The sequence below is a fragment of the Equus asinus genome, chromosome 3 (assembly GCF_041296235.1).
Source record: "Equus asinus isolate D_3611 breed Donkey chromosome 3, EquAss-T2T_v2, whole genome shotgun sequence".
NCBI classification, from domain to species: Eukaryota; Metazoa; Chordata; class Mammalia; order Perissodactyla; family Equidae; genus Equus; species Equus asinus.
In genome coordinates this window covers 89,871,759-89,885,981 of record NC_091792.1, presented here as the reverse complement: position 1 = coordinate 89,885,981, position 14,223 = coordinate 89,871,759, and the positions used below count along the sequence as shown (strand labels likewise).

Below are 14,223 nucleotides of genomic sequence, written 5' to 3'. Positions count from 1 at the left end.
CATTATTGCCTTGATACATATTGTGTAGTGTGTAATAATCATTAGTATTAAAAACAAGCAAACACGTAACTCACAAATAACCCAAGGAAAAACAACTTCGATTGGGCTTATAGGAGAAGAAATGAGAGGTAATAACACACATGAAAATTAGATATATTTTTGTCTAATAAATGGCAACACTTATAGGAAAATTATATTCACCATAGTTTTATTTACATATAAGTAATTAAACAGTATGTTTTAAAAGATTTAAGAGATTATAATGTAATCCAGGTAGAATATTTTTCATAACAGTGTATAATGTTGACACTTATTTAGAAAGAATGATAGTAAAATGCATTTTGGTTTAACCACCCTTCTCCTGAGGACATTGTCTATTGCATATGTTGAATGCTTTGCAAATTCTTTATATTCTACTATATCAGGCACCTTCTTTCTCTTATGTGTTTAAATTTGTGTGTGTGTCTTCTAAAGCCTAGGATATCAGATTGCGGAAATTTGAGGCTAAGCATTATTTAAATTATTTGGGCCTTGTTGTGCATGTTTTCCCAGAATGGATAACAACTATGATTTCACCTTATGTTTGGAAAATTCATAAAGTATTGTTTTGGCTGGTGGAGCAGAGACTTATTTATCTGTACTTGCTATTGCAAAATTACTCCAATGATAGCTCCAGGGCTCTTTCAAAGTTTGAGATGAAAAACATAACTGGGAAAGTCAGCACATTTACCCGACAGTTTTTTTCTCTAGATGAATTGAATATATATATTTTGCTGTTTATATTATTATTTTTTATTTCCGTAGTATTGGGCTGTAGACAAGTGCTGAATGAGAATTTTAACTATCAGTGCCTTATAATTTTCATTCATAAATTCCACACATACATAACTTGTGGGCAAGTCTTTGTGGCACATACATCAAGAATTTTTTTATCATATCATTTAGATAACAATTTTAATGAAAACCTATGCAGGGGCATCAAAATCTATTTTTATTGTTAATTTTAGGTGCTCTTTATGAGTGTATTGTTTATTGCTGTGTAACAAATTTTCCTAAAATTTAATGGCTTAAGACAGCAGACTTCATTCATCTTTTATGGTTTTTGTGGTTCAAGAATTCAGGCAGGGTGAAGCAGGGAGAGTTTTCCTCTGCTCTGTGGTGTTTAAGGCCTCAGCTAGAATATAAAGGCCTTTTATGCACATTCACTGGTTGTTTTTGGCTGTCAGCCAGGGGCCTTGTTGTGACTGTTGGCCAGTACATCCATGTGGACTTGGCTTTCTCACAACATGGCAGTCAGGTCTCAGCAGTGAGTGTCCCAAGAGAGAGGCAGGCAGAGGGCACAGTGCCTTCTATGACCTAGCCTTGGAAGTCACAGCGCATCCCTTCCACCACATTCTTTTAGTCAAAGCAGTCACAAAGGTCACACAGGTTAAAGGGAGGGAACTGAGACCCTACCACTCACGTACAGTGTCGAAAACAAGCAGGATAGGATATACAGTGATGTGGTCATCTTTGGAAATTACAGTCTACGACAATGTGTGTTAACAGTCCTGTAAAGTTTAACATGGAAAGTTCAGTGAACAAAGTATGTACCTTCGACTTGAATTACTCAGAAGCAGAAGACTACAGATGATGATGTTATTCTGATATTACGTGTGGAATCTGTGCCATTGATGATGGACCTCACAAACCTCTAGTGCTACTATTGTTTCTCTATATGGTCTTCTGTAGAAGCCAGGAGAACGCTTAACCTAGAGTCTTATACTCTAAAGGGTAGGTGTGCAGATGAAGAAGTGCTGATAAAGGTTTTAATACCTAAGTTATCAGAAAGCAATACTAGTTGCTTGTGACTCTACTCTTTCTGATGCTCTCTCTCTGTTATATATGTGTTTATGTGTAAAATGTATATATGCATGTAATATAAGTATCATATATAATATGTATATATGTGATATGTATATGTGTACACACACACACACAACTACACAATTTATTTTTAAATACACTAGCAATCTAGATCCCATTTGGAAGAAGGCAACCAGAAGGACAAGGTAATAAAATTTCCAGCATTAGAATTATCGAAGCATGAGCTGAAGAGCCTGGATGGACATTGGTCAGAGATTTTGGAATGAAAGAGGGTAGTAGAAGGAGCAATACAGATTCAGTCAAAGGTGGAAGTTTGGACTGAAACTCCTTTTATTTAATTATTTATGTTTAACCTAAGTATTAATAATTTAAAAGTAATTCTTTGGTATTTTTCCTAAAGTGGTTATTGTATTAGTTTGGTAGTGCTGCCAGAACGAAGTAACACAGACTGGGGGCTAAACAACAGAAATTAATTTTCTCACAGTTCTGGAGGCTGGAAGTTTGAGTTCAAGGTGTCCGCAGGTTTGATTTCTTCTGAGGCCTCTCTCCTTGGCTTGTAGATGTTGTCTTCTCTCTGTGTCTCCACATGGTCTTCCCTCGGTGAGTCTGTATTTTAATCTTTTCTTCTTATAAGGACACCAGTTATATTGGATGGGGGCCCAGCCTGATGGCGTCTTTACTTCATTATCTTTTTAAAGACCCTTTCAGGGTGGCCTGGTGGCTCAGCGGTTAAGTGCGCATGTTCTGCTTCAGTGGCCCGGGGTTCACCTCTTCGGATCCCGGGTGCAGACATGGCACCACTTGGCAAGCCATGCTGTGGTAGGTGTCCCACATATAAAGTAGAGGAAGATGAGCACGGATGTTAGCTCAGGGCCAGTCTTCCTCAGCAAAAAAGAGGAGGATTGGCAGCAGATATTAGCTCAGGGCTAATCTTTCTCAAAAAAAAAAAAAAAAAAAAAACACCCTTTCTCCACATGCAGTCACATTCTCAGGTGCTGGGGGTTAGGATCTCAACATAGGACTTTGGTGCGGGGACACGCTTCAGCCTAAAACAGCCATCAGATGCTATTTATTAAAATCAGTAATAAATTTTTATTTATTTATCTATTTATTAAAATAAAAGAACACTTTATCCATAAATTTCTTGCTCTACAGTCAGGAGGGATTTATAAATGTTTATTTCATGTTCACCATTCAAGAAGGCCATTGGCTGTTTCAGTTTGCATTTGATGTGTCAAGGACACATTTTTGCGTGCCTCAAACCTACCAGTGTTTGAGTTAGAATAAAAAATATGTAACCTTATCAACCGAATTCATATTTTACATTGTTCTGTTTTTCTCTGTCACTGGTAAGGTTTCAGTTTTATTCTAAAAAATATTGCACGATGTAAAGATTTGTGAAAAGAACTATTCAGAAGCTGAGGCAAGAAATAAATTGAGATTAAACATGCAATTTCAAGGAACAAAATTTTATGATAAACCTGATAACTATCCCAACTTGTCAAAAGGTGAAAGGTTACTATTGATACGCAACAACAGTAGTACCAAAATTTGGATCAAGTCAGATAAACCTGACTGAATTTAATGTTGCTTTTTACATTTTAGAGTTTTGTCCAAAGTTTCCAGGATATATTCATTTTCATGTCTCTCTGTATTTTTTTTTTCTCTAATCAGTTTTTACTTTAGGATGTTAACAATTTCTGTGCAATTCCTTCATGTCTTTAAAAATATATATCCCAAGATGATATTATCCTCACACAGTTTGGTTGTACAACATATTTTTTAAATTGAAATTATTTTTTAAATAACCTCTTAATTAATTTGAAGGTCTTTGCTTCCTGCTTTTGCCAGTTCTTCTTTCTCACCTGTCTATACTTTCACTATGTCTTCTGTTTTTGTAATATACTGAGAATTGTGTTTCATTTTAATAAAAGGAGCAAGTAAGTACATTGTAAGTATGTGTTTGAAGCAGAAATGTTAAAATTTCTGAATACTCTGCACTCTTATTTTTTCCCCTCCTTTCTGCTACCCTGCCACTCAGTGATAGGAAGCCCTCACCACTTCTCACATCACTTATTTCAGTAGTATCGTCCATGGTCTTGCCCAAACTTATTCTTGTACTTAGATGTTGTCCAGGCTCTTTGTAGAAAATATAGAGTCGATCTTTTGTTAAACAGTTGATAGCAGATCCTCCTTAACTTCAGAATCACATATTAATGTTTTAGAGTTGCTTAGAAGGTCCTTAAGGCATTGGCAATAAGGTTATCTCCATTCTTCAACTTCTTGTGTCTTGTCCAGGCCCCAGTCACACTGAATTATTTGAATTTCTCAAGATATATAACATTTTCTCATATCTCAAGGCCTTTTAGCACACTCTTTTCTATGCTTTACTAGCATCTTTTTTTTATCTAATGCCTCTGCTCATTTTTCATCAATCTCTCATTCATTACACAAATATTTATTGAGTGCCTCTTTTGCATCTGGCATTGAGCTGAGTAACAGGAGTGCACAAGATAGCAACAGTCCTACCATTCCAGTCCTGCTGGTTACTTTACTTGGCCGGCTTCTGTGTTAGCACTTCCTATATGTTGTGATTGGCCCGCTACACTAAGTTACCTCATGGGAAATGCTTTGTCTTTTATCACCATCAGTCCAGTACCTATTAAGTGCCTGGACATGGTATGGCTCAGTGAATGCTACTGATGGAATGAATGTATGTACCTGCTTTTGCTTAGTGTGTGTTTATTTATAGTCATGATGTAGTGACATTTTATCTGCTTATTTTTCAATTTCTCTTTCAATTCTGGACTATCGTTATTTCATCAGAAGAGCCTTTTGTAAGCCCTCAATTAAGGATGTTAACTCAAAGGAAATATTTAGAGGTTCACCAAAACTGGTATGTAATCCCAAAAGTGTCATTGTTGATGGTGTATTTATCAACCAGAGAAACAGAACCAGTAGCTTGGCCTATGTCATTGTGGGGACTGGCTAGGCAATCCCAAAATCTGTAGAGTACACCATCAAGAAGGGCAGGCTCGAACTTTTGACATGGGCAAAATTTGTATCTCCATCAAGAAGCCCCAACTGCTCTTAAGACTTTTCAGCTGCTTGGATCAGGCCCACCCAGATTATCTTCGATAATCCCTCTTAACTATAATGAGCTCTAATCATGTCTACAAAATATCTTCACAGCTCATCTAGATTAGCGTTTGATTAAATAATGGGGGTCTGATGTATCAAAAAAAATCAAAACTAGTTATAAATAATGATATTTGGTAACATTTTGAAATTTCTTACCATTTCTCCAGCATTATCTTAAGCAATTCACATGCATTAACTCATTTAATCCTCATAACCCAAGAAGAAGATATTGTTATTATTCATTTTTTACTGGTGAGAAAAAACTGCAAAGACAGGTAAATTTGATTTTAGAATTGATTCCACCAGAAGATGTACATTTCACAAAAACATGTATTTTTGTCATTTATATTCACAAGTGTATCTCAAGCACCTATAGCAATACTGGACAATAAAAATCAACAGCAATTGATTACAAGTAAATTTGAAAATATATATTTTTCTAAATTATAAATCTTTCTTTGCCATGGATAAATGTACTTAATAGTGGGTTTCATTCTGACACTTGCCACTCATTTTCCAGTGGAGCAATAGGAAAACAGTTGTTATAAGTCATTTTGAAGGACAGAGCTTGCAACTTGAAGCATTTATATGAGTCAAAGCTGTGTTATGTTCTGAGGCAAATCGCTTAATGATTATACAGTTTTCTTAGGATAAAGAATTCAGATGTCAGAATATTATTGAATAGAAATGTAATTGAAAAAGATAAACTATTAGATTTACTTTTCGGAAGACTTGATACATTGTATTTAAATGAGAACCAACATGAAGTATGGTCAATAGCATGGGGACTATAGGCAGATTGGTTGAATTCTGGTTTTGCTACTCCCAAGCTGTGTGACCTTGAGCAGCGTAAAGTGTGGATAATAGTAGAACTTACTCTATAGAATTTTCCTGAGGGGTAGAGTCAATCCTGTAACTATAAATGCATAGTTAGTACATAGAACTATCACTACCACATAATGTTATTTAAGCATTTGTTAAACAAATGTTACCCTTTTGCCAGGTTAAGCTTTACCACTGGGTTGTTCCATGGTAAATACGTGGATCCTGGATATTTGGAGAGGAAGATAGGAAAGTTGAACACTCTTCCGAATCAAAAGCAAATCCTTTCCTTTTAAGCCTACAGTTTGCTCGTTGATAGTAAACTATTCTGGTGAATTGGGGTGGTGACTTCAAATGTAGTTATGTATGATACTTAGAAGTTAACTGTGCTCTAAACACCTTCAGTGATTTGAATGTTTTAATTTTCCATGGAAGAGAAAAATACCTCTGCTAATAAATCTTTGGCATTTTTGTGAACATTTATTACAGTATATTGTTTCTTAGTGCTTTAGAATTGACTTTTTAGATCAAAAGACCAAACAAAGATAGAAGTGCAGTAATTAAGTGAAATGGTTTGATATATCAAACTGGAGAAAAAGAGTAACAAAATTTCAATGTTTAGGTTTTGCATCTCAGTTTATTATGAGTGTGAAAGAAACATTTTGTAGACTACCGTAATAATGGAGAGTCATTTGATGAAATAGCATATTCTTTGTGGTGTAATAAAAGGTTACACGACAAAGTCAGACTACTCAATTTTAAACCTGGAAATGATTTCTCCTCTGCCCCAAGGTTTGTAAATTTCTCACTTAGGGGTCCCAGTAGGTTTAATCATATTTGGTGTTCATATACTTACAACTGCCTAGAAACAAATGACAGTAGTGCTTAGAAAAACATTTTAGGATAAATAGTTCTTGTGGCTTTCAAATATTTTTCCTCATTTTTAAACCCCTATTTGTATAATCTCATAATCAAATTCACTTTCTCATGTCTGAATCATTTTTCTTGTATTAAGTGATGGTTGTGACAACTGACTTCCTCTAGATGCACTTCCAGCCTTTCTACATTTGACCTTCTCAGAATGCCTTGATTAGTGACCCCAATCTTGACGGAAACGCTCCATCTGTCTAGAAAGAAATGGGGACTTTAATTTTTCAGTCAGCCTTACTCTGACATGCCCTAGTAACAGAAGCCTGTGAAGGAATTTTCTGCATTTCATGCAATACATTTGAACAAATATTCTTTTCACAAAAGAGCAAATTTAGCATATAAATTTGTAAGTTGGTGCCTCAAATTATTATGTGCAACTTTGGTTCAAAGTAATAGTGAAAAACATATTGATTTTTCAACTCCTGGGTGCCAGAAAGTTACTTGAATATGTGATGCCTTGACACTCTCATGTTTTTTAAGTTGCTTTATGAAATAATTATCTGCTGTTCCATAAATTTACCTTTTTAAAATTTAGAAGTGAATATAATTTGCCATAAATTATTAAAGCTGGCTTTATAAATACAGTTAAATAATGTGAGTGATTAAAAATTTGGAGTTTCTGTTTGTTTCACTGTCTGATTTCTCCTACCGCCACAGTTCTTCCCATCATGAGACTTTGGTCTGAATAGTGAACCATTTGTGTCTGATGTGATTTGGAAAGTACAGAAATCTTCCTTGCCCCGAACCAGGGTTTCTACAATTATGATGGTAGCTAAACATGCCACTATGAGTCAATCACTGAGATTAACAATTAAAAGCCCTGGTAGTGTGGAAATACATTAATTTGAGGGGAATCCATGAAATGAGCATTATCACTTTAACAATTTTAGAACAAGCAACTACATCAGTCACTTAAGTGGCTTCTGAAAAAGTGGTTTTTGTTTTTCCTTTGTGGGAAGGGGAAACATTCAGAAAATGAAATTAAATTTAATCTGATTAAATTTAAAGAAAATTAATTTAAATAAATTTAAATGAAAATAGTTTTCCTGAAGGAATTTCAGGAAGTTCCATCGTTTTGAAGCCAATATCAGTATTCCACACATCTGTTCATCTGCTCTGTTTTCATAATTATATTTTAACATATGTTTTATTTTTCTTGTTTACAAAAGTAAGAAAAGATCACTATAGGAAATTTGGAAAATACTGAAAAATATAAAGAAGAAAATGAAATCACTTGTTGTCAAATAACCCAAAGTTTACCTTCTGTAGTAATTTTTATGCATTTGCCTTTATTATGGTGTAGTATATAAGCAATCTTTCTCAACTATGAGAAAAATTTGCCTTCTTGTTTCACAAAGTTAATATAATTAGCAAACCGTATTAAATTATGTTACTTCAGTTCTCTTTTTTAAAAATATCTGCTTAGTCTTACAAATGTGAACAAATATGAACGACACTGTCCCATAAAAAATGCATATTGTTTTCTTCTTATATCTCTAACATGTTTAAAAATGCCTTGTTAATGAAGTAGTAAGGCAGAGACTTGTACTGGGCTAACAATTAGGATTAAATGTTGACCATAGTTTTAAAGAGTATCTTTTGCTTTGTCAGAATGTAATGATCACATAAATATCCATTACTCTGTTGACCCTCAGAAATTCTTTGTCTTCTCAGTGATATATTGCTAAGATTTCTTTTATTTCTTTTTTTCTTTCTAGCTCAGAATGAAGGACACCCTAGGCATATTTTTTGTTTTGAAAAATCTGTGCTTCTTTTTTTATTATTCCATTCACTCTTTTTGAAGTTTTGAATGTCTCTAGTACTTATTTGCTAACTTGCATTTATTACACTAATTCTTGGTATCTTCTGATAAATGAAATTTAAAGATATTAAAACTTGAGTGTAATTTAATTTCAGCCAACTATAAAAGCTCAGTCATTTACATGGAACTTCCAATCATCCATCTTTAGACAGATCCATTAACTGTCACTTTCATCATAGAACAATTGATGAGACTTATTTTCTTATTGACTTAGTTATTCATTACTTTTTAATTTCAATACTTTTGAGTGCAAAGTCAATTATTCCAGTCTCTAGATTATAAAAATTAAGTATTGATACTCATATTACCTTGAGTAAACAAATGCTGAAATTTTTCTTGTTCACTTACAGCATTTTCCCTGCCCACTTCTTTCTTTTCCTTTTTAAAAATAACTTAACTCAGGGCTGGCCTGGTGGTGTAGTGGTTAAATTCTTGCACTCTGCTTTGGTGGCCCAGGGTTCGAGGGTTTGGATACTAGGCATGGACCTACATACCGCTCAACAAACCATGCTGTCTCAGAGTCCCGCATGTGAAGTGAAGGAGAATTGCCACAGATGTTAGCTCAGAGCCAGTCTTTCTCAAGCAAAAAGAGGAAGATTGGCAAGAGATGTTAGCTCTGGGACAATCTCCCTCACCAAAAAGCAAAGCACTAAAAAAGAAAAAATAACTTAGCTCTATCTTCCCTCGTAGAGATATAGGTAAATGCTTTCACCTAATCTGGTCAGAAGCTTATTGCTCTAAATACTTGAGAAAAGTCTCGAGAAGAAATCAAAGCTTCATTAAAAACTTGGGAGGAGGGACATTTCTTTCTTGTTCACCATAGGATCCTACTCTTAAGCATATTTCTTGGAACATACCAGTTAGTTCACTAAATATTTACTGAATAAGTGAATGTTATCCTAGAGGAGTGAATCAATAATGTTCTTCTTAGCCTGTTTCACTAGCAGTGTTTAACAGTGGAAATTTAAAATATGCTAGAGTTTTCTTCTCCCAACTGTGATGGAATTGTTTGTCGTAGACTCAAAGCTCGTGCCAGGAATAAGTAGAGAAAATTAAATTAAAAAAGAAAAAGAAAGAGAAATCTGTTTGATGGTATTGGAGAAATGATGAGGAAACCAGGGCTCCTCCTTCTTGACACATACTGGACACTAATCTTTGTCTCTTGAACACCACAAGATTGTTTTAAATTCAGCTCTGCTTTTAGTGGTCATCTATTTTATATGTCAGACTCTGACCCTGAACAATTAGTAATTCAGCAAATATTTTTAGGGGAAAACTGAAGAACATAGGAATCATTTTTACATCTCTGTCTCTTTGAGATCATGGCCCCACACTTCTTGGCTGACTTACATGCTGTTGTTGTCTTCTCTTTCATTGACGTGTGCTGTCATCTTTGGTATTTGCCTTTCTCTACATTGGAGAGGATTAATTTGTTGTCCCTCTCTTAGTCTTTGAAATGCCTAGTTAGATCAGTGAAATATCACTCCAGCACTATCAGTTTTCATTTACCTGCTGCACTTTCATTTCCATTGACAAATTCCTTCCTGGGATTATCCATTGTTATAAACTGTCACGTGGGTTTATCACTGGAAGACAAGGAAGCAATGCAACTGTACACTCTGATGTCTGTGCTTAAACTAACAGATGCATAGTGACCAATCATTGACAGACTTTGAAAGAAGCGATGCGTATGTCACTGATCATGATGCACGTATCTTATTTGTGTAGTGACTGTTGACTGAAGAGCTAGTAGAAAAGTTTGTACTTTATATAATTACTCACAGTTGATATAGCATGCTAACTGAAATTTGAACCATATTTTTTGGATGTTGGATGTTATTTAAACTATATAACTGAGATTTGTGCATATCAGAGCCACGTAAAATGAGGACTGAATATATATATTCAATTTTATTAGTTGTCAGGAAAATATGAATTAAAGCTACAATGTGGTACCACTATACACTTATAGGAGTAGCTGTGGAGGCAGAATTCTAAGATGATCCATGATTGTAGCCCTTGTATAATTCCTTCTACTGGGAAGATTATAGGACATCAGTACTGTAATTACGCTATAATACATGGCAAAAAGGAATTTGCAGGTGTAATTAAGGTTACTAATCAGTTGACTTTGATAAAACACTAAATCTAAATACTAAATTAGATACTAAAAAGGAGATCATCTCTATGGGCCTAATCTAGTCACATGAGCCCTTAAAAAGCAGAGATCTTTTTCCCATCTGTTAGCTTCAGAAGAAATCAGAGAGATTTGATGCATGAGAGGGCTTCAGTGAGAGGGATGTTCACCGTTACTGAGATAGACAGGCCATTGGCCACTGACCTGTGAGTTGCTTCTAGGACCTCAGAGTGGTCCCTAGCCAACAGCCAGCAAGGTAAAGGAGACCTGAGGCCTACTGCTTCAGGGAACTAAATTCTGCTCACAGCCTCAATGAGCTTGGAAATGGGTACCTCCCCCAGAACCTCTAGATAAGAGCACAGCCTGGGTGACAACTTGGCACTGGCCTTGTGAGACCCTAATCAGAGAACTCAGTTGAGCCCATCTAGACTTCTAACTTACAGAACTGTGAGATAATAAAAGGGCGTTGTAAAAGGGCGTTAAGTTGCTAAATTTGTGTTAATTTGTTATGCAGCAATAGAAAATTAATACAATATTAAAATTTTAAAAAGAAAACAACTGGCAAAACCAAGTGTTGGTATAGCTGTGGAACAACTGAAACTCTTATTCTGTTTTGGGAGTGCAAATTAGTATGATCAGTTCAGAAAACTGTTTGGCAATATGTACTAAATCTGAACATAAAACATATGAACGTACCCTAAGAGCAATTACAGCTTGTAGATATTTTTTCCAATATAAATCATTTGTGCACTGAAAAAAAAAAGTACAAGAAAGTTTATAGACATTTTAAAATAGCCCAAGACCAAGAACAATCCACATGTCTGTCAGCAATAAAATGTATAAATATATTGTGTTGTGTTCCTTCAGTGGAGAGTTACATGGCTGTAAGAATGAATCAACTACTGCTGCCCATGAATGAGCCTTACAAATGTATGTTGAATGAAATAAGCCACACATAAAAGAATCTACACACAGGAGAGTATGAGCTCATCTATGTAAAGGGCAGAAATAGGCAAAACTAACCTATGATTATATAACTGATAATAATGGCTAAGTTTGGAGGCTACAGTAGTGATTGGGAAGGGGTACCACAGGCAGTTTTAGGGTGCTGGTAGTGCCCTGTTTAATGATCTGGATGCTGACTAAACAGGTGTATTCATGTTGCAAAGATTAATTTAACTATGCATGATTTGTGCACTCTTTCTTCAATGAAAAGCTTTATTTAAATGAAGGCCTATAAAGTGTTGGCAACACCTTTTCCACTGTGTGGCTTAAAAAAAAGAAAAATTGCCTAAAGCCATGCAGCTTGTGAGCAGAAAGACTTAGAATGGAAAATGATAATTAAGGATAATTTAATGATAATTAATGTTTTAGTTGAATTATCTCTTTCATTTGACTGAAAATAAAAGAGGAAAAAGAAAAGTGAGAGCAGTAGATAAATAATTTTGACATTTACAATTAATTCTTTTAATAAAACAGTTTGCCGGGAGGACTCCTACCATTCTGTAGTGTCATGTGCTGCTGTCGTTCTCACTCCCATGGAACCAACAATAGACATGAAGAAAAGAGAAGACCTGAAATTTCCTGAGCCTTCCAAACAGTAAGTTTTCGTTTGATTTTTCGGAGCTTTGTAAACTAATTAGATAACTGATCAGAGTCGGATTGCGCAGAAATTGTGATTTATAATGAATGTATTAACACTGGTATATTGAGAGAACAGAAATAAATTTTGTACATTAAAAAAAAATCAGTTTCTCCTACGTTCCTCAATGAACTTCTGTATCTTCTGACTTTATGTGTTTGAACTATATGCCATTCAAGTTTCATTTCGTTACCTTGTCTTAGGGACATGCCTAAGTAGACTGACACGCTTCATCTCCGTAACCCTGTGATTGTGGATGTACTGTTCTTGGAGTGCTTATTTTATAGTTATAGGCTTTGGTGATCTCAAATGTGATCAGTTTTTAGTATAAACTTTTTAGCCTTAAGTTGGTTTGCACTTTTGTAAGGAATGACAGTTATTCTTTTTAACTCTTTATATTAAATTATCCCAAATTAAAACTTTACACTATTTCCTGTTTCCATATTTTTTGACATTTAAACAAATCAAGCTTCATTTAAATTTAAATTTGATCTTACATTGAATAAATGATAGATTTCTTATAATGACCAAAGCGTATTAAATTTGTGGTAACATGTCAGATACATGACTTGAAATATCAGATAAACTAGGATTATTTCTAATTATGCATTAAGCAAATCAAAAGAGAAAACCTACTGATGATTATCTAGTGACAGTCGGGCCATGCCGGCTTTAAGGTCCCAGGTTGGAGACTAGGCGATGATGGTGGTGCCATGGATTGCTGGCTGACCACCCAATGAATGAGGTGGGAGTTACCTACTATTTTTCCCCGTCAGATTCCACTGTATGATACTCGTTTGTTTCTTGATGTCTTTCTACTGGATAAGCTCCTGAAGACAGAGTTCCCTGGAACATGATAGTGTCTGATACTCTTTGTGAAATCAATTAGAAAATTTCTTAATGTTACATTCAGTAATGTTGAATTCAAATGGAGCAATGTATATGTTTGATTGCATGAAGATATTCAATATTAGTTTCTCATTATAGAGAAAAGAAATACTAACTAATTCAGAAAGTAATGATTGTAATTCAGTTTTAATACAATCTAAAAGTGAAAACAATTTAACTAGTCTTAATATAGTCTAATTTTTAGGTTCCAAAAGCCATTTTTGTCTAATAGGAGGAAAATTACATCTCATATATGCCAATTGAATTATGTTAGAAAACTCAAATATGTTTTCCTGCAGTGTATATATGAGTTTACATAAGTTATCTATATATTTGTAAATCAGACCTTAAGTTGTTTTCATTATGTTTCAGTGACTGTTCAAAACTGGTGAACAGTGTTATTTGCTTACATAAACTGTCTTTTTTCCAGTCTTCAGCTACTTCATAAATATTCATTCTTCTTTATTCTGAGGTGTATATTAAAGCAGACGGCATTTGTTAACTGGCTATTCTTTTTCTTCCTGTTACCCTACATCCACTCTGATACTCCTCTGCCTTCTCTGAATCTACCTTCTTATTTAAACATTCTCCCTCAACAATACCATTCATTCATTCATTTGGATTTTGTTACTGTTTTTGTTTGTCTGAGTCAGAGGGACCTTGGTTAAAATCTTAACTCTGTAACATGTTGGATGGAAGTAGGGGACATTTTATTTAAACTCTTTGTGCTTTCCTTTCCTTGTCTGTTAATTGGGGTGATATCACCATCCTTACAGGGTCATTGTGAGTATTATGTGAAGTCATATTGGTAAAGGACCTGATATCTAAAAATTCATGAAAGTATTGGTTCTATTACTCTTTCCATAGCTTCAACTATTAACATTACCAATGACTTAACAGATATATGTCTCTTGAAGCCTCTTCTTAATTCAAGTCTAATATTTATCTGTTGACTTGACTGTCTAACTAGTTGTC

At 34.7% G+C, this 14,223-nt stretch overlaps 1 protein-coding gene across 7 annotated transcripts in view; it reads left to right on the top strand.

Moving 5' to 3' along the window:
• The window catches only part of CCSER1 (coiled-coil serine rich protein 1), a 1,220,070-nt gene that overhangs the window by 266,109 nt on the left and 939,738 nt on the right, over nt 1-14,223 (top strand). For all 7 annotated transcript variants that reach the window (XM_070505367.1, XM_070505366.1, XM_070505369.1 and 4 more), the window contains one exon: nt 12,198-12,318. In XM_070505367.1, coding sequence (XP_070361468.1) covers nt 12,198-12,318 — 121 coding nt within the window. The remainder of the gene's footprint in view (nt 1-12,197; nt 12,319-14,223) is intronic.